The sequence below is a fragment of the Plectropomus leopardus genome, chromosome 19, assembly GCF_008729295.1.
Source record: "Plectropomus leopardus isolate mb chromosome 19, YSFRI_Pleo_2.0, whole genome shotgun sequence".
In the NCBI taxonomy this organism is placed as follows: Eukaryota; Metazoa; Chordata; class Actinopteri; order Perciformes; family Serranidae; genus Plectropomus; species Plectropomus leopardus.
The window spans coordinates 21,652,662-21,674,466 of NC_056481.1; the positions used below are offsets into that span (position 1 = coordinate 21,652,662).

At 39.3% G+C, this 21,805-nt stretch overlaps 1 protein-coding gene across 1 annotated transcript; it reads right to left on the reverse strand.

Moving 5' to 3' along the window:
- Window positions 1-40: 40 nt before the first annotated feature.
- On the reverse strand, window positions 41-21,759 carry vstm4b (V-set and transmembrane domain containing 4b). The gene is made up of 8 exons (XM_042508386.1): window positions 21,513-21,759; window positions 17,833-18,240; window positions 7,800-7,853; window positions 7,486-7,593; window positions 7,312-7,345; window positions 7,094-7,218; window positions 5,029-5,093; window positions 41-3,998 (listed from the first exon to the last, which is right to left on the reverse strand). The coding sequence occupies exons 1-8, from the start codon at window positions 21,691-21,693 to the stop codon at window positions 3,873-3,875; spliced, it is 1,101 nt and encodes a 366-aa protein (XP_042364320.1). The 5' UTR covers window positions 21,694-21,759; the 3' UTR covers window positions 41-3,872.
- Window positions 21,760-21,805: the final 46 nt, after the last annotated feature.

Below are 21,805 nucleotides of genomic sequence, written 5' to 3' on the forward strand. Positions count from 1 at the left end.
TGACTCGCTGGTGATGCTCAAGGAAAAGTCAGGAGACCACCAAAGTCAAAGAGTTTTATCCAAAGGGGGTTACAAATATATCTATATACTATCATGTGCATCCAGTAGTTGTGGAGATATTTTAGTCAGGACATACAGAACATAAAGCAATGCTGCTACCATTGCTAAAACCCCTTTCGTGCATCATACTACTCACATTCATTTGTATATTTATTTCACTTACTGATACACACTACTGTACAGAGGAAATGTACAAAAAGAACAAGTGAAAAAAAGCAGGAATGTTGATGAACACAGAGGTCAGTGGTGGGCAGGGTGAGGGGAGAGGGAGAGGCACAGTTCACACACATGGTTCTCGTTAGTGGACTCCCATTAAGGACAATGTGGTCTGGAAGAAACTTTACATTTCACAGTCTAAGGGCATTTTTACGACACTTCTGCCCGCCACTGAAAAGTCACTTTCAGTCATTTCATACATGGATAATACATAACAAGCAACTGAAATGTACAAAAGAGAACAACAATGGAAAACCGGAGTGGTGACACATAGACGTCGATAGTGGTTTGAATTAAAATGTATTATATCTGCAAAAGGGGAATAGTGAATGTCAACCACCAGCTTGCTGTAAAAATGGGTTATTAAGTTGAGGTGACAGCTGGAAATCTTTGTCCTATCCAGTTTTGGGATTTTTTGAGTGTTCCCTGCCTGGCAGCCATTTTGTTATCAGCTTCTGTGCAAAAACTGCTGGGGGTTCATCAAATCAGAAAAGATACACCGATGCGACCATCCACAGCGCATTCTTGGAACCTACTTGACTTTCTTGACATTTTTAAACAGATACAAAAAACCTTTTTGTGACTGTAGTCTGATTCTTTCGTTACACTAATTTCATAAGCTATTGGCTAACTAACCCAAGTTTCTACACAGATTCTTAAAAAGTCATTACAAAATCAAATACAACATAGGCCTATAAGTGCACTCGTTAATGTTTTATAGAAAAGTAAAATCTAAATACTTTTTAAATATCTGGTTACCTGATAAGTAGCTGGTTTAGCTTGGCTGAAAGTGTGCAAAACACTTAATTGCCAAAAAAAAAGTGTCAGTATTTACAAGGTACAAGGTACAAATCACAAGGTATAAGGTAAAAGGTAGATTTAACCAATTTAATCAACCAATTTAACCAATCTGTAAATGACAGATGCGTTACACTAACATCTTTTTATGTAGTGGATATGTCGAAAATCTTTACAACAATGCTGTAGTTAGCATGCAACTAGGATTAAGCAAAATAACAAACAAAACTGGTTATGGTTAGAAAAGATATTGTTTTGGCTTATAGTACCTTGTTTGGAGGGCAAAATCCTAGTAGGAAAAGCAGCGATGTCTCTGTAAAAAACAACTGATTTTCAGTGACTCTTAAAATCACAACTGTTTTGTTGTTTGTTGGTCTCCACTTTGGCAGACATCTCACCTAGCTGACACACTGTCCTCCATCCTCCTCCACCACTGAGGACACAGTCATCTTATATTAAATCACTTTACAAATGTTGATATGATATGTATAAAACATACAAATGCAATGTATTTATGGTTTGCTTAAATGTACAATACCAACGTTTTTTTCTGGCAACTAGCAAAACGTAAGACTTGTATTTGTGAGAGGCTCCATCTGCACATATAACTCCACAGAAGATAGTGGGAGTCTTGGGGGAAGGGAGGGATCCGGTGCCTTTGTGTCTGGGTTTCAAGTTCACTGTTTAAAAAACTCTCCTTTGCTTTTCCATGCCTGAATCCAAAAGGATCATTAAATGGAAAAAGAAGCCTAAGCACTTTCACACTCAAATTCATGGAAAGTGAGAAAGCAAGGGGACCGCATCAAGGTATGTGGGAGTACAGCCGATATGGCTTCTTATCTCATCTCAAACAACAAAACTGCCTTAAAATTTGGAGTAAACTAAGACTTTTTGTTGTGGAACAGTCCCAAAACAGGTCTTAGTTTGTCCCTGTTTGTAGTTCAGGTGAATTTGGATTTATAGCATGTGTCTAAGTGAGCCCACAAGGGTGTTTAGCCTATATGTAACTCCACCTTTGCATGCGTGTTTGTGTGTGTGTCGCTAACGGCCTGTTAAGTTGATGTTGGCACCAGATGAAAGGGCATGCACGGTCTCACATACTTGCATGTGAAGGGAGGTCGGGGGGCAAATTGCTACTTTAATATCAACTCTGTGGAGTTGTAGTCCTTACAAACAGCAGTCTGACAAACAGAATCACACTGAACACAGATGCTGTAAGGCAGATAATGCTGGAAACACACAGATCACATTTGAAAATGCATTGGTTCATATCCATAACAGCGGATATCTTAAAGTTACTTTGTCTGTAAATCGGTTTGGACATGGTTTCACCATGATAGTGAGTTTAAACAGCTGGCTTACGAAATGTCAAAGACTTATGGATCTCAGGAACCAGTATGACATGTTGCTGCTTACAGATAGAGCCCTCATCTGATATAATGTACAACAATGCCACCATCTAAAACAATGTGTATCTATGAGTTCAAAGGAATAGTGCAAAATTTGGGGAAATAGCTTAGATGCTAAGACTGATACTTATTTTATGTCTGTACATTAAGCATGGAGCTATTAGCTTAGCTTGGGAAAGTCCCAAACACTGGAGGAAGGTTCAACACCCTGCTGAAAAAAACAGCTTGACCAGCTTAAGATGGTTAAACTGGTTAACCAGCTTGTTTGACCAGCTTAAGGTGTGTTTTGGCATTATTTTTGATGGTTTAGCTGGTCATACCAACTTGTGATGGCCAGTCTAGCTGGTTTATCCATGAATCACCTGTAAAATTGAAACCAAATCATTGTCCTGGAGTATGGAGAAATAAGAGTTTAATAAAGAGTAAGTATGAAAACCAAAGGGCATAAATTAGTTACGTCTACTTTATGCACCTTTTTTCTCCACTACTGTTATGCAAATACTGGGAGTTGATTTGTAGAGATACACAGTCAGTAGCACTAATTCCCCAGACAGGAGTACTTTTCCAACTCCCCTAAGCCTAAAACCTTTTTTTAAAAAAAAAAAAAGAATTTCTAGATGTTTTTTGAATTTTTTGCATTTCCACTATTTTACAACGTGCACAAAGAAAATACACTTGAAAAAGAAGTGGAAAACCCGCCCCATCCAAGTTGAACGGGACATGGGCCAAACTAAAAAAAACAAAAAAATCAAAGCACAAGTCAAATAAATTTTCACTAAAGTTGGTTTCTGTTATTTCAGGTAATTTTTAGCATGCTGCTAATTTTTCTAGTAAGTTTGGTTTTAAGTCGTTTTTTGATGCTATAAAAAGGGGGTTTGACATCATGATTGACAGCTATGTGTGTCAAACATTGCGCTTGCGATCAGTGGCGCTGTTAGTGATTGGTTCAGAAGGGCGTATGGGTGGGAATTCAGTACCATGGGTCCACTTAACAAACCAAACTACGCAGACTTTGGTGCCTGTATCCGGGATTATAGTATCAGGTGATACCATGTTGCAAACGCTTGATGTGAACACTCAGATTAGCCTGCGAGTTCATGTATTCAGCCTCCCTCTGACTTCATGATAGACAAATCTGGTTTAAATCAGCACCAAAGTCTTCCACTGTGTTCCCAGTTTAAGCTACACAGGATTCAAACATGGTGCAAAAGAAAAAAAAATGAAATACTCCAGTATGCATCTTGGTCACATAAAAAAGTAATATCAAAGAACATAAAAAAAATCATATTTACAATTGTGTCATAATTGTGAGACATAATTTTGCCCTTAATACAGACTATAAATAGACAATTCTTTTTACATAAGGCACCGTAACTAGTGGCGTTCTTCTCATAGCTGCTGCTCCCCAAACAGTATCTGAGCGTACACAGTGCCGCTGCACGACGCCTTGGTTTCTGGAATTGGCTTTACCAGATCCAGCTCTGCATAGGTCAGATTCTCCTCCACTATCTTCGGCTGTGGATGGAGGAGAAAGAGGGCAGAGGGAAATAATGATGGCAGAGAGGGAGGTGGCACGGGAGGGAAGTGGTGTCAGTGGTTAGAAAATGAGCTGGGTGGTCGAGAGAGATTTTTATGCAGAACTCATCAATAATCTTAAACTTGAGATTCCTAGTACAAGTACAAAAGAAAGCTAGACTCCAAAGAGTATGCTGTTTTGTAAATGTGTGCAGGTTGTGTGCAGATGTCACCATACAGGATTCTTGGTTTGAGGTTGCCAAAATTCAATTACCTCTTGTGGCATTCTGTGCCATTAAAATGCAGAATCGCTATAGTCACTATATTCCAGTGACAATTTAACCCAAAACCTGGGTTATGAGGTTCATTTTATGACATTTTCTGGTACTTTTGATTACAGACATTCCGGTCTCATGATGGTAGCTCACCATTATATTTGGCACGATAATATCAGTGGTGTATGACTATGAATGCCTTGCTTGGTATGGTCATTTTTAGGCCAAAGGTACCAATGTATTGGCCACAACATATATGCAAACCAATATGTGTGTGAAGAATTATGATTAACCCTTTGAAATAAATTAGCTCGATTTCTTTCAAAAACATGACAACAAGAAAATGAGCAACATAAGAAAAAATGACCCCAAAATTTGCAAGAAATTAGTAAAATGTACAAAATAGATAAGAAAAAACAAACCAAGTGAATGGCCTAAAAAAATGGCTTAAAAATATTTTTTATTCTATAACATATTTTCAAATAATTTTAATAATTTAATAATTTTAATTTTAGTTATTTGGACAATTTCCCCTAGCTTTTTTAAAAACGTAATTTTCTAAATCTACTAATTTCTTGCAATTTGCTGGACTTTTTTGTATAGTTGCTCATTGCTTTTTTCCATATTTTTGCATCAATTTGCTCAGGGTTCAAAGGTTAAAATACTCATGAAAGGCATCTGAATGCAACACTGAGTTGCAACAAAAGTGATGTCAGTCAAGGTTTCAAAGGGTAAAGGCTATGCATAGAACTCACCAACACCACTTTCCTTGGTTGTGGTTTTAAAAGTTTGGGTTTCCGTGTTTTGTCTCCAATGGGAGCTGCAGGGACAAAACAAAAGTCAGCGGTTTTGCAGAGATCTGTTTGGCAAATATAGCTAATGTATATATCTGCGTGTCCAACAAGAACCAGATCTCTTCTTCATAACCGCAAACTTGACATGTCATCTTTTTCACATAGTGGTTTAGACAATTCTGAGTATAATTGAATCATTCAGCTCAGAGTTTAAAACTGCATTAGTCTGTATTTTATACTAACAGTGGATCAAATAACAATGTATAATGTCAGAGAGGTTGCTTCAAGACATGAATCCGCAAATAGTTGTCACCCAACCCTGTACTACCTCTCGGCTTTCAGGCTCATTTATACTCCCGTCATGTACGAAAAGACGTATGTCCGTTTCAAACACTGTAAACGTCCTTGCCCTGATACTTCCATGCGTCCTTTATGTTTACATAGATTCAGTCAATAGATGGTACTAAAGGAGGAATGAAAAGTTTCTCATAACCAATGAGCGAACTGTGGAGGAGGTCATAATAATGTATCTTTTAACAGAGGTAGTGCTGTATACGGTGCTGGTCTGTGAGGCCATTCAAAACATTGTGACATGTAGCCTGATAATTCCTTCCAGTATATTATCAGTTTGCTCCCTTCTGAAATTTTTTAAAAGGTCTTTGTTGTCCCTTATGATCATATGTGCCTTGAACTACGCTACACCGCCCTGATGATCTCTGGTGGTACTGCTCCATTTCGTCCTTAAGCTTTCAGGAAACGTGCATAAATATGAACAAAAATGAATGCAGAGAACGTACAGAAGGCTGCATCTGTCTCCTTACGCCTATCTAACGCTGAGTATAAACATTCATCTTAGAAGAATCATCAACTGTTTGGAAAAGGGCTAGCGCTTCCAAAAAATACCCGGCAGGTTATTTGATGAACTGTAGTCCATCACCATTGGCAAGTCGGGAGAAAAGTGATAACATCTATCTCATTGAGAAAAGCATTCAGTGAGATTCTTTGTCCTTTTTTTAATTAGAAAATACTCTCCAATAATAATAATAATCATAAATGATCCTGTAGCAGCATTTGCGCTCAGTTCTTTATGAGCCAAAAACTTCGCACTCGGTGTCATCACACACACCTGTGTTTGTGTATTTGTTTTGTAGTTAAAATATGTTGCTCTTAACTGATGCCCGTAGTGGTATTAATAAAGTGATTTGAATTTAATTGAACTGAATTGAATAGAGCTGAATTGAAATGACTATTATATGCTACTGAATGCAACCAGAAATTTAGTGGTGTGACAAGACATCAAGACAGCAAATCATGCTGCAGCCACAAGTGATTGGCCAGGCAGGCGAAGGATGTATGTTTATGTAAATTGGTCGCATATAGTCTGCATGCACCGTGACAATTTTAATTTTTTGTCTGATCCTGCAATTCTCGCTTGATCTTTGCCTAATCTCGTGATACTGTAAGAATCTAGCTGCTGTGCCAAATTAACTTTGTTTTGCAAAGTAACATCATTTGCACAGAACAACATTAAATGAGACAAGCCCTAAAATGCTTCAACCCCCAAAACAGCAGTATTTCCTTTTCAAAACATCAGCAATGAGTTAGGAGGAAATTTAAGGATTTGGGAGCTCTACCGCATCATGATGATCACTAAGATGGAACTGAACTCAAAATAACTTACTTTTTTTTTTTCTTTGCTTTCAGTGAAAAAATGATGCATTACATTCCACATGCTATCCCATAGCTCAATAGTTTATATGTGGAAGGGGCGGATGTTGACCTCAAATGCCGGCATATCATCATGTTTGGAAGCCAAGCAGAACAAAGTGAACCATGAGTAAACCTCAGTGTGGACTAATGCTCATGCTCATATGTTTCTGCTCACTGACAAGAATGAGTCACGGGTTTCAGCGATTATTTGCTGCTACAAAAATATTAAACTTGGAGAGATGTACCATAAATGAGATACTATGAGCTACATACGATAAAACTGTAGGAGTGAATGCAGCCAGAGACTCATATTTACCTTTTGCTGGTATCTCTGGTGGTATTTCCTCTTGGTAGTCTCTGCTCCTTTTCTTCCTGTACCTCCTCTCCTTCTTAGGCAGAGCAGGAGACACACTGACCACACTGGTGACTGTTTCTCCTGAGCTGGATAAAGATCAAATAACCAGAGATTTAGTACAACTCAGACTTTTGAATGTTTGTAAGCTTTTTTGTCTATGTGTTGCCCTAAAATCTTACCTGTTCTGAGGGCTTTTGACCAAGTGGTAATTATCTGTAAAGACATAACACAGAAACTTAATAACTGGTGTGGAGACAATTTAATTTAACTGCAAACTTGAGAAGAAACAAGAGCAGTTGAAGAGAGAAAAGGTGGAGAAAATAACAGAAACAGGATATGATGTTGCTGCTAACCTTTTAACCTCTGCTTCCTCTGTATGTACTGACAGGTTACCGTCACCGTGAACATGCACATGCACAGCAAACCCACTGAGCAGATCAGCACTGCACACAGGTACACATCTGAAACACAAAAAACATGTACACACACATAATGCCTATTGCTTTACACAAAAATATGCAGGAAAAAAAGAAGTGCATGTTTTACAGAGCTATTTCAGGCACTGCACTATATCCTTTGGGTTGGGATATTTTTGCCTGCCAAGGACGATACACTGCCAGTCCACCACAAACACACACACACACACACTAAAATTATGACGACTTACCTTCAAACAAGCTCCACAGGCTTTCTTTGGCCTTGGTGGCCGGTAGGACGTGTACTACATGGAGAAACAGCAAGAGAGAGGAGAAGCATGTAAAGTCCGTAGTCATCACTGTGGCCTCCCTGCCGCCAGATTACACGCTGGCTGTAGTTTAAATAAAGCTAATTGTAGGAAGACAACAAGCTGAGGTCGGCCTCCTCCCTGCCTGATCCTGTCTCTGAATCACTGTCCAGAGGGCTCAACCTTAACCTTTGCTGGGAGAATTAATGCAAACAGTTGGTTTAGAGTTTTGAATCATAGTAAACCTTTACCTCACATCCACCCATGCTCCAACGCAAACCCTGCCACCTTCATAACAAAGTGTAGTGGTAAAGCCACGCAGCCTGTGCCCATTGTGTCCAAAATGGCTGCATGTTCCACATCAGACTTGTCATTTTAATTTTTTGGGACATCAACATGAATATCAAAATGTTGCAAGGAACTGATCTAGCCCGTTCTCATTCTGAAGTTGTCCATTACCACTGCTTTGGCGGAAGATCCTGACACCAAAGGCCACCTTTTGAGTCTGCATGATACGCCACTGGATGGCATCAGCTGAGAACGCGGATGAACAGAACTGTTCATGATATTATAGTAGGCCACCAGACAGCTGGATGGCACCTGCCGTGGCAGCATGACACTGCTAAACGACGTCAGGATTTTGGATTTTATTTCATAGACACAGTAACAAGAGAGATCAGGAAACACAATAAAAGAGAGGTATGGCACGCAGCAAAGTTCTATTGCTAGGAATCTAAACATAGATGTTGCATGTAAGTGTTGGCTTTAACCATTAGGCTAGCAGGAGGATGCAAAATTGTGTTTCCTAGGATAAGAAAGGCATGAGCAGCCCTACCCTCATCTGCCTGAGGGACTTTGGTCTGTATTTTTTTTTCAAGTTGGTGCAAAAATTCACAATGCCAGACAAAATGTAAAGAAACATTTGCTCCCTTGTTTCTCTCTACTGGAGATACCTCTCTTGCTGTCACCACTCTCTCCCCCTGTCATTGGTACTGCGGCAACATGAAGGGTCTGAGCTGTCCTCCCTCCTTGTCTTCACACTGTCTCTCTCTGTCTCTGTGTGGTCTACATCCTTTATTAAATCCTCCTCGTCATCATTATCCATCTGAATATTACTGTCTGACCTGTTGAAAATCTGCTAACTGAGTTATGAAGTAATACTGTGCATCCTGTTCCTTTGTCTTACTGTTAGGTTTTGCCACATTTCCTTCTCTGTTTTTTGTTAAAATTACTCTCTCTGGCATCTTAAAAGATGCAAAAAAAATGCAGAAATTCAAACCTTTTCTGAAAACTTTAATGATGGACAAAAGTTTCAGTGTCGGTGTGCAAATGTGACTGACATACTGTGAGGTTGAATATATTTTTAAAGGCGTGACAATTTTGGTCAGTACAGACGTGGTGTGTAATGACTTGATTGGCTTACCCTGACATTCTTACACTAACCAGAAAAAATCTCCCTTCTCTTGCCTAGACCTAACCAATCCAACTTACGAAGGCATCAAGTGCTAGTCAGTCAGAGGCAGAGTAAGACAGGCCATTGCTTCGCTATCTTAGGAAACACAAATTCTTTCAGGGAAGGTGTTGTCAAAATGCTCAAGTCCAAGGAAAGTCACTGGTCATTGGAGTACAAGTCTACATCAAGTTGCAAGTCTCTTTTGGTTTTGGTAAGTCAAGTCTAGAGACATAAATTTGTGACTCATGTCCAAGCAGTGACTTGAGTTCAAACCTCTGCTAAACTCTGACTGGACAGTTAATGGCTGAGGGAAGGATTGAGCCAAAACTCAGTTAAGATAAAACTATAAAATGCACAAAACAATGCAAAAAAAGAGATGCTCATTAAAATAAATGTGACAAAGTCTGTTCGGAGCCACCACATGCCAGCATAGAGGAGATAACTGCTACACCCCCAAAATCAAATATAAGCACCGATGGGGAATCAAAGGCATTTGAATGCAGCCTTAATCTGTGTAATGACAATCCCCGCTATGCACTGCTCGTGTCCAAAATGTCTGAGAAAATATGTTTCCCATACTCAACTTGAAATCTTGCCCCACGTTCTCACTCATTTCTCCACCCCACCTGACCACAGTAGTCTTAACACTGCTGTACTCTTGCTGAGCTGGTGGTAGGAAGCTTGTGAAGTAACACCCACTAGGGCATCTTGAAATACCCCAAACCGCCAGCAGCTGACGACAGGCAGGCTCGCCACGCCGACTGGAGACTTTCCCATAGCCAGACTGGCTGTGCTGCATGCTGACGGACTGACTAGCTAGAGGCATGCTTCAGATTATCTCAAAGCGTGGATCCTCCCTGCATGCACTGAGCCTGCATTTGATTTTGACTTGATATTTTCAATCAGTTCCTTTTGGCATTGGATTTCTGTACCAGTATTTTTGGAGTTCCAGTATGATCCTTCTGTGCTGTTAACGGGAACATAGTTATCAGTTGTTTTAAACCCAGGTGCTTGACATTTCCACCTTGCTGGAATAGTTTCCTTAACCCTTTTTTCTAGACGGTTGGTTGAAAGGCTTTTATGGAGCCAGTAGTCCTCAGGCTGTTCTCTGATGGGAAGATACCTTTGGATTCAGTCCCCATCTGTGAAAGCACTAACCCTACACTGACCATATGTGACCTACATTCAGCTGTTTGGACGCACCAACCTTAATCACATTTAAAGTCAAGGTAGAAAAAAAAGAGCTCAAGATTTGGTTGTGGATTATTAGATTTTTTTTGGCTAAATATTGACTTTGGAAATATGAGAAGGCTGGCTGTTTTAAATAGTTTAGGACTGTGCAAAATCAAAGCCTGCTTTTAATCTAAGTTTAAACCAAACATGGTGAAAACACAGAATATCAGAATCAGCCACCTTATCAACTTGACGCTTTGGCTTTTCAGACTTTTAAAAAACATTGCCCCCAATGAAAAAATAGAGAGCAAAATTAGATGGGGGGGGGGATTAAACAACATAATAATCTCAACACGTCGCCTGTTTTGCTGTCCAGGCAGAAACTGACAGAAAATTTAAGTCATACATAGTCAACAGCCATAGTTTCAACAGCTCATAATTTTGAAGCCACAATAGCTGCACTGGACCAATAGCCCCTTTGCCTGTCAGCCACCAAATCAACTCAGTTAATCACTGAGTCAAAGTGGAAGTTTGTGCCAAATTTAAAGAAATCCCCTCAGAGAGAATGGGATGAGAATGGGACAGATGGATGGATGGATGGATGGATGGACAATTCGAAAAAATAATGTCTCTGTCCAAAGCTTTCGTCAGCACAGAGGCATAAAAACATGCATTACACCGCATTTTTCAAATCTATGCCAGACATTCACCCAAACAAATACGTGTGTCGTCATCAGACCTTGCTACTTTGGACAAAGCTACCCTGATATTGTGACTCTAACCCTGACCAATCTCACTCCTCATGCCTAAACATAACCAACCCAGCAAAGAAAGGTAACAAGTAACCAATCAGAGGCAACGAAGAGAGAGCCATGCCTTTGCCATATTAAAAAAGTTCAGATGACGTCATTTTGCATAGGAATTGGCCTTGTACTTCTGTTTGGAGAGTATGTGGTTTATTTTCAGAGAAACGACCCTTCAGAGCAATACATGTTTGTTCTTGGGATACCAGGCTGTCAGACAAATGGGCTTTCAGTCCAGTGAAGGACCGGGTCTCACCAGTGATTTTTCAAATCAATTCAGTTGTATTTCACATAGTCCTAATATGAATTGTTTCCCAATTTTATTCAATATTAACTCAGTTTGGAATATTACAGTTACAGTAGCGCTTTTGTTTGGATGTGAAAAAGATTCTCAGAGAAGCTATAAGCTATACAAGGAACCCTCTAACTTAATGCATTATAAAAAATATAAATGTTTACAGTTGCTTTTCATTTGATATTTATACACCGCAGCAGTCAACAACATAAAGTGAAATACAAACAAATATGAGTATTCATAAATACATCCAAAATAACATGCCACGAGGTTTGGCAAAAGGCATTCCTGCACAGTGAAAAGATGCAAAGCAACAGAAATATTGATGTATTCTGCATGAAAACTTTTTAACTAAAGTAATTTGGGTATCATGCCTTTGTAATAAACACCAATATTGATTCGTAACTGTGATTTAACTACAGTTTTTTTCTCAGAAACTAACTCATTGAAATTATTTATTTTGTAATTTAATTCTATCAAACATTACTACCCAACACTGTCAATACTGTAACGCTTCCTTTTCCCTATTACCATCATTGTTCATGAAAATCTTGTAAATTGTAGATGATAGTATCAGTGGTAGAACTACTGCAAATACCGACAGTTTTGTTGCAGTTTCTGGTTGAAATATAATTTCAAACACACTTTCTCCCACCTCTTTGAGATGGCAACTGATTTAAGTGAAAGACCCACCCTTCCTTCACAGTAATTTATTTGCAACGTAAATCTCGATAAGATCTATGACGGTTATGTGGTGTTTTTGCCTCTGGTTCTGTGTCACTCTGTCAGTGCGGCAGCTGTGCATGTTGGAATAATCAGATATGGAATAAATCTGGTGTGCTGTACACCATAAAACTGACTTTTATCCTCATCTAGAAAATGGCTTCTTTTTAAAGCAACTTTTGAATGGATGAAGACAGCATGGAACTACAGTGGAAACATTCACACAAACTACTTTTTGTTCATCAGAGCTGCATTCACTTGCTGACTGTGTTTCAGATTTGTGGTTCTTTTTGTGCCCCAACAAACCCAACACTGTAAACATCAATACACAGACAGCGGGAAGAATGGTCCTCTGTGTCTTCACCATCCACTGAGTCAGTCACTGCTCTAATTTACTGTATTATAAATGACTGGAGATGAATGGAGGCACACAGTAATGATGTGTATCTTAAGGCTTTAAATAATTCACCCTTTAACTTCCTGTTGTGCATCCGTTCTTCTAAGACAAGAGAGTACATTTGCTCTCTGTATTCCAATTATGGGACAAACATAGTTCTATTTTGTTGGCTTTAAAAACAAAACTACAGACATGTTTTTGACCCCAGAGCTACGATAGTTCTGTTTTTTTTTCTTGTGCCAAACAATACCCAGAGTTCCCTTTTCTTGCTATACTTAAACCAAAGCCACATCCGTGTGCCGTGCATCCTCCCAGAAGCACCCTTAACTTCACCCACATGTGCCATAGAAGGAGTTCAGTTTGTTTATGCCAAGAGGAGGCTGCGTCTACACTAACAAACCCTCTGACCTCTCTGGATGTGTTTATTATAGCAGCAGTAAGTAGGGTAATGGGACTTTTGTGTGATTGTGGAAACACCTGGTCACCTAATGTTGTCTGACCGCAGGAATTCTATCACTTTGACGTCACACACTTGTGCACATAAAGTCTCGTCATCTGCTGTTTCTCAAGCGAAGTGGGGTCCAGGAGCAATGGTCCCGGAGGGGTTTTAACCCCTCAGATGTGTAACTGATGTTTATCATAGCTGTCAACTGTTGGGGTGGATACTGTGAGGGGATACCAAAGCCTGCTGGGACACTGGGCAGAAATAGTGCAGTTTTCCAGTGTTTTTGGAACTTTGGCCTCCCATGACAATTACTCAGATGCTGTTTAGTGCGCTTCAGAGTGTTTGGTCAATATTCATCATTCAAATGGTGACAAAATTGAATGTTTTCCTTTTGCGTTTACATTGTTTCCCCTGCAATTTTATAACAGAGTGCATGACAAACTGGGTGTATAAAGTTTGAAAGTAGGAGCCATATACCATGCAGGAAAGGTCTAATAAAGGATGCTATTTAGCTGCATTATGGAAAATGCAGGAACCAGCATTTCTTGGAGCTAAACTGACCCTAAAAACTTAAAATCAGAATATCCTAAATTTGTATCTGACAAGTCCCCCAACTTTATGGAAGTTGTTGACTGTCACTGGCCTATTGGCAATTAAGATGACACTTGGCTATGGCAGTGGCTAATGTTTTTCTAATGTGTCACATTAATATTGTGACAATCAGTAATGCACAATCAGTGCATTGTAACCACATTGATAGAGTACAATATTAACAGGGTAAATTTTATCTGGACTTTACGTCCTCAACTAAACAAAAATGTATTGTGATTGCTGCTCCAAGAAGACACCACTGACCAAAGTTATATTACATTTCGTACCATTTAAAATAAAAATTTCCAGATTAGAGTCACTCTGAATTAGTAATAACTTACTGATAAGTAATAACTTTTATTACTGGATTATAATTAGGTCAGATAAAACTTGAAGTCAGATTTTCAGAAATCAGATTGGGATTTCTATTAGGACCTAATGTTAATTTTAAATATTTGCTTTTCCATGTAATTTCAAAGTAAAGGGTTTTACAGATATTAATGTCCAGTATATGTCACGGATATTGTCAAAATATGTGCATATAGGGGAAATACAGCTTTTGTTCAAACTTGATGGTATAAACAGCACACTAGGCCAGTAAATATCCAAATTACAAGAGGCTACAAACAAGGGAGGTATTTTGAGCTTCTGCTGTATCATGAAAAACTAAATAATGTTGTGTTATTTTCTATATATATTGCCATTCACGCCATGGTTGCTGTATTCATTTAAAAATGTCGCCGTAGGCTTTTTTATTAATATCTCTGAAACCACAATGGACCGGCGCTTCCTTGGATGAAAATAACTCTCCACATCCTCAACCACAAAAGGTTGAGAGCCAGACACGAGCCGGCTGCCCGCTCGACTGTCACTGCAGACAAACATTAGAACTTTACCTTCCTCAGCACAACTATCTCTTGTTCCAATTCTGCTGAGTCTCTCTAGACTCTGTCTGTTCTACTTTTGGGAGGGAAACTCCATGTCAGGGCCAATGTCAACAGCTCTCGGTAGGGACTGTGTGTCTGCCCGGGGCCCAGACTTGGCCACGGACACCCTGAAAGTCGCGCTTCCATGGAAAATGTGGTGAGCAACGTCTAACGTTGTTGAACACCGACAGTACTACAGCAATGAGCTTAAATAATGTGAAATGTCTTTAGATTGTCTCAAGGATCAGTAATGCACCCAAATAAACAACTCAAAGCTGCAATTTCATATAAATGCCCCTCCAACTGCTTTCTGCTGATGTTTTCTGTAACGCAACAACGACTGCACCTACAGCCAACTCATGAAGGTTTCTGCTTTAGAATTTGCTGCTCTAAATGTTTGGAGTCTCTTTCTCTGTCTCTGGCAAAAAAGTGAATCCCTAAATCTGGATAAGCGTTAGCATCACCATTCACAAAAACCCAAACTTAATTAACAAAAGGAAACACAGACAAGGACATCCTAGTTCTGCTCCTATTGACTGACAAATGTAAACACAGGACAAAGCAATTAACTGTTCACTTAACCACTCTACTAAAAAGTAATTTGGTGATGGGAAGAGTGACTGATTTCACAGTATTGTTTCTTTTGAGTTGATACATGTATGGTAAGGGTTCAGGTATCAAATTGCTCAAATTTTGATAATTTTTACAAAATATGGTGTAAATTAACTGCTTTGCAGTTAATTTTAGCTTTATTAGCTAGGTAACTATAGCTGATGAAATCTGCTAGCAACAATTTTCATTTCAGCAGGACAATTGATGCTTACGACTGGAAATGTGTACTTCTGTTTAATATTGAGGACCCATTGTTTACAAAATGACTTGCAAAATTTTTGTGGTAAACCTGCCTACAATATACACATTAGATACATATTATATATCGTTGCAAACTATTTTGCAAGGACAAAAGCCTGAGAGACGCACAGGAAAAAAAATCACAAAGCTTTCAAAGTGTGTTTCTGTCTTTATGAAAGTGATGGATTTCAGGGCTGTATCTGGTACCAGCGAATTTGTCATCTATTCCACTGTGTGAATGTCTCATGTGCCACTGAAACCTCACACTCTCTCTGCTCTTTCTCCAAGACCATCTACTCAGTCAAAGCCGCTGCAATGGTGGATCCTTTTTATCTCCAGACTCGCTCCTAACCAATAACATTTCCCCTCCCAAATCAAAAGCAGGACAGTGCTTTTACTCATGAACCCACTGCACTGGCTCCTCAGCCAGATGGATTACATCACCCAGTTGTGGTCAGAGAAAATGCTACTGGAGATGTAGAACTGCTCCCTGAGGACAAAAGCTTTTCTGCTAACTTCAGTGTATTGTTATCACATTTTGGGTGTATTTGGGGATCCTGTTAAGGTCTACAAGCCTATGAACATCAAGCTATTCACTTTAAACTGCAATTTTTGAGGCATTTCACAGAAAAAGCTGCACAAAGAGTTGTTACGCTGCCTCCCTCTACTTCAGGTCCAGTCAGATAAATGTGTTCGCACAAACTATTTAAAAGCGGTCATAGTTGTCTGCTGCTGGCCGTAAGGGATCTCTGCAGACAAACTTGACCTCTGTGTAAAACTTTTTTTGCGGTCGCACTATTATCAAAACAGCATTTGACATTGCCTCTGTTGTGGTTGCAGACGTAGCTGTCATGTCTCCGCCCTGCACCATCAAAAGCAGTGATGTCATTCTGTGAGAAACTGGGCTACAGCTACTGGTTTCTTCTTCCAAGTGTTATGTGAGGGAGCCTTGCGCCAGAGGTTCCCCACCTCGTTTGGCTCTCAGGACCCCAATTTTAGTTCTAACTGCACTTATTAAAGACATTTCGCTGCCACTGGATACTTTTCAAATGACGGACAGGAATTGTAATGAACTAAAATCACAGCTCTGTGATTTAGAGTCCTTAACTCACCATGTCTGAAATCCTAATGCATAATGGGCAACTGTTCATGAGATCACAATTCCAGGGTTGGAAAACAAGCTGCTAATAGTTATATAGATACATAAATTCCAGAGTAGAATCTAAAAAAATAGAGCATTGTGTTTGCTGCAGCAATTGACAGTTGACTGCAGTTAATGACTACACTGAAAATAGGAATATTGAATTTAAAATGTGGTTTATCAAACTTACATTTACATTTTTTATTGAACTTCTTATAGTTAAGTTATTTTTGGTATTATGTATGACTCCTGATGTTGCAAATCTGGTAAAGCTATGAATTGGCTTCATTCTAATCTGAAAAATAGATATTTAAATGTTTGTATCCTTGTAAGCTCCCCCTCTGTTTGGAGTTCCTCAGGGATCTGTCCTTGGACCAATCCTCTTTTCACTGTACATGCTTCTTCTTGATGATTTGTTTACTTTCAAGACATCTTGTCACTGTCATGCTGATAATACACAGATTTATATCTCTGCCAAACCCAATAACTTGCAACAACTGTCCCCTCTCCATGATTGCTAAGCCAGTGATTGGTATATCTAAATTTCCTCTCCTTAAACCCTGACCAAACATGAATTCTTTTAATTGGTCCTGATAACTTTACTTCTGTGGTTGATAAGTTCATTGGTCCATTTCATTTAAATATCAAACCTATTGTGAAGAATCTTTCAGTTTATGTCTTTTCATTTATGGTTAGGAAAATATTGCGGATGTTGCCACAAACGCGGCCAAAAAGGCCATAACCAAAGCCGTTGTTTGTTGGTATCAACATGTGATGCTCTGGGAGTGAGACCAGGCTGGAATACGTCATGCACATTAGGAGCACCCACGTCTGAGCCACCCTTTCCTTGCTAAGTCATTCGGCAAAATATGAGTGTTTGGAACATACTGATCATATACAGTATATGGACAGTGGGAAAATGTTTTTTCTAAAAGACTGTCTGACATAAAACTTATCATTGGGACAAATCCAAGGTGACCATAACCCCTGCTCTCTGTGAAGAAGCAAACTACAAACTCTTCAAAGCCACCTGTCGTGCCTAAGTCTTTCATCTGAAACGTCTTTGGGTGGAGCATCCCTTTAAGAACTCTACAAGCAGTATTTTTACCAACTTCAATGTTGACTTTGGTATTCAAAAGTGGAAAAGCATGGGATAAAAAAAAAGAATAAGTCTTACCTCTGAGCTCAGTGGCGGCGGTGCTGTTTGACGAAGCCTTCCAGCGATCCTGGTGCTTTTTAAACTCCTGCACCCGACACATGTAGAGCCCACGGTCCCCCTCGGACACGTTCAAGATTACCAGGTCAAATATCTTCCCCTGCTTCACCACTGTCAGCTTCAGTTTGGGCCACGGGAAACTCTTGGTGTAGTTGCCATAAAAACGGGCCTTCCTCATGTTGACGCGGGCGATGAGGAGTTCATCCTCTGGCCGATCAGTGCCCTCTGGCAGGAAGGTCCATTTCACCACTGGCAAAGCAGCGTTGCGGCGCCGCTGGGACACGACGCAGGAGAGTGTGATGTTTTGACCCTCCTGGGCCACGGTAAAGGGGGATGGGATGATGGTGACGTTAATGGCCAAACACAAATCTGGAAAAGATTTATGTGAGTTATTTTAGAGCTATTTGGAGCAGTGTGTGGTATCAAGATGTCTGGATTTGTCTGGATGACTGATGTTCTCTATTATTTATCACATTTCTGATTATATCCAACCCTTTCATAATCTGAAAAAGATGTCAGAGAAATTCAAGCAGGTTATGTGAAAAACATGTGAGGTCATGCTCGTCTCGTGTTTGACTGCATGTTCGTTACAGCAACCCTTTGATTCTGACAGAGTTGAGGCATCTCTTAAATACATTCAGCTGTTTCCTGTCTTTCCATTGTTTTGCCCATTGCACAGATGGTTTGCTAGGTTGTGAAAAACGTCACGTAAAATGAAGTGCTGAAACTAGTAACGAATCCTTTTTCTTTAATGTTAGCAGCCACATGTAGACCAGTATCATTAGCTAATTTTAATTAAATCAATTGCCTGGAAAAATACTAAATAAATCTTTTCTCACTTCATTTTGGTCCCCTTTCCAGATGTGAAAATGTTTGATGATGATAGTACTGACTACATCTTTAACTTTCACACTCCCTGCTACACGATGGCCCAAAATTTGTTGTTTGCCAACCAAAAAAAGATGAAAAGGCTGTTTTACTATTGTTAATGCTGTGTGGAATCAAGAAGACAGAAGATGGTAAACCAGAAGAGCTGGGTCAATTTCAAAACAAACAAATTTAATGCCAATCCACTGAACCGACATTTGTAATTATGACACGTTCTAGCAAATTAAAAAGTTGCCTAAATCCGCAACATTTACTGATTCCTTCCCCGTGCTAAATCCAACTTCTATTGCATTAGTAATAGGCAATATGACAGCGTGATGAACATAATATTATGTTTGTAAAAATGATTCACAGAGACAATAGTGTCTGACAGGTCGAGCCCAGCATAGCAACATGAAGGGAATCAAGTTTAAGCAGAGGTGGGAGGGACAGAGCTGCGCATGCCATGTTTGTTTACTACAAAGTTTATGTTTTGAGGTTTGATGAGAGGAGAGAATACCAAGTTAGTCTCAACATAACTGCACCAACATTTTGGATTTGAAGCCAAAGAAAGCAGTGTCAAAAAACAACATCCATGTCAGCTGGCTTGAGAGAGTTTGCTAGGGAGCTGCTAAGGTATATGATCATGGCTAATGACACGCTAGGCTAAGTGGGAGTGGCTACTTTGTCCTTTCTAGTAAATATCTTAAGGATGCACAGATTTTTTGCTGATATCCAATATGCCAAAATAGTGTATAACAACTCATTTGGCCAATAAATGATACCAATACAGATATATCCGTTTTTTTTCCGCAACTAATTTTAGTGATCACCAAGACACACACAAAACATATCAGTTTATCAGACTGGCATGTAATCCGCATCCTGGCTGATTCTGATATTTCATGTTAGAGCCAATATCGGCTGATACTGATGATGCGCTGATATTACTGTGCATCTCTTTTCTTAATATAAAACGTATTTTCTGTTTAAAAAGTAACGTTATAAAGGGGGGCTACTCATCCATCTTTTATGTTGTTACTGCTGCATATCCAGTCTGATCTCCAGCGCACAGCCGATATTTATGTGGTTTGTTTACATGACGTGACGGATGGATTGATCGTGGACAGGGAATTTAGATGTTACGCAATGCTACGTAATAATAGTTGGATGCTTGTTTGCTGTTGGGGCACGGTGTCAATGTTTCACTCAGGAGCAAATGCTGAGTCAAGGGCATACAATTCGGTGTACCAGTCCAATCTGGCTCTCAATGAAAAATTTGACACCGGTCCAACCCTCGTCAGTAGCATATTCATTTAGCTTATTACTGTAAGACTTGACAGTTGGTAAGTTCTGAAAGGTTTTAAATTTGAGTATTTGGAATTTTAAGTTGACTTAAAATGTTAACTGATAAACCTAAACTCATAAAAACCAAAATATTTAGAGATTTAATCAGCTGATTTGATTAAACTTCATTAAAATTTTACAGAGTACGACACTGAGATACCAGAATTATAAAACTCCTATAATGCTATAGGAGTTTTTATAGCAAACAGATCAATCATTCTTGACACTGGAAACAGTAGTTAACCGAAAAATTTCAACTCAAGGTCCACTTACTCGCTTGCTCTGGAGCTTTCGATTGTCGATTATTTTCATTATCTCAGACTTGTCAACTACTTGTTGTTCTAGAACGAAATTGTTATTGTGATTGTTTAATGTTTTAGCCAACATGGACAGAAAGTCCTAAAGGTGCTCAGAATAAGTCAAGGATAGATCATCTTATTAGCCGAACACCATATCTTCATGTAGTTCAGATCTGTTCAAAATATTCAGTGTGGTGTCAAATTGTTGTCACATGTGAGGGGAAATTTAAATTGAAGGTTGTTCATGAGAATTCATGGAACAATAAACAAGATTGTAAGCAAATGATTCTACTGAAATTTTACTTAAAACACAATTCTGACTAACTGACTTGAAATAAAGGTTTGTTACACTAATAATAGCTGTGCGTCACACCTGTAATCCCAACAGTTCACATCTCTAATGGAATAGTTGTTGCTCAACAGCCTCCTTCCCATCATGCTGACAGCAGTGTTGTTTTTGGCACGTGACGACATGCGTTGGACGAATATTGAGGAACGAAATTTACTGCTGCATGACAATATATCACACATCTGTTTTTCCGACTTTGCACAATTTCATACTTCACACTTTCCATGACACACAGGCATTTCTGCTGTCTCACAACTCAGATGCTTTCAGCTAATTAAAATCCATGCCACTTTTTTGTCTTTTATTTATTTTTGAGTGACAGAACAAAACAAGGAAAATATATAGCTAGAGAGGCTTAAAAGCGTTGTTTTGGTGATGCATGTTGACTTTGAACTCTGAAACTGTTTAATTAAATAATCTGTTTTGACAGAAATCCCTATAAATTAATGTAAAAGCTCTGTTTTACTTTGAAAACCACCAATTTTCACTTTGTATTTCCCTTTCATCTCTGTAAACACATGCAACTTTTATAAACTTGTTATTTTCCAGCCAACACACCCTGCAATCTAAGTTGGAACTAAATTCATTTCTGTGGAAGCAGGACAGTATATGAAAAAGTTTTAGCGAACAGAACTTCTTATCTACTCAAACTACTTTTCTCCATCTCCCCAACATCCCCTCTCTCAGATGTTTTCTGCAAAGCTTCTCTGAGTAACAGTGGAAAACATTTTGTCTACACCACATCCACTTTGGTATGAAGCAAAATAAACTGTTCCTACCTCCAAGCAGTGCTCGAGTCAGGAGAGCGAAGACCACAGAGGAGATCTTCATTTTCCACGGCTGCAGCCTCCATAAACTCCCAGTTAAATGCCTCTGAAGAAAAGAAGCCCCAAGTTGCCTCCTCCTCTTCTTCTTCTTCTCTTTTTTTCCTCCCCAGCCCAGGAGTGTAATATGAAACATTGGACTCTCTGTTTCTACACAGAACCTCCCTCTGCCCCTCCCCCATCATGACAGTGAAAACACATTTGGCACATGCACATGCACACGCACACAGAACGCCAGAAACAGACAG

Excerpts from the sequence above, each read along its gene's own strand:
- vstm4b (XM_042508386.1), bottom strand. The coding sequence starts at position 21,693 with ATGTTTCATATTACACTCCTGGGCTGGGGAGGAAAAAAAGAGAAGAAG. Across the intron at positions 7,594-7,799 it reads CCTGTGGAGCTTGTTTGAAG|ATGTGTACCTGTGTGCAGTG; the intron begins GTAAGTCGTCAT and ends TTTGTGTTTCAG. Across the intron at positions 7,219-7,311 it reads GTCAAAAGCCCTCAGAACAG|CTCAGGAGAAACAGTCACCA; the intron begins GTAAGATTTTAG and ends ATCTTTATCCAG.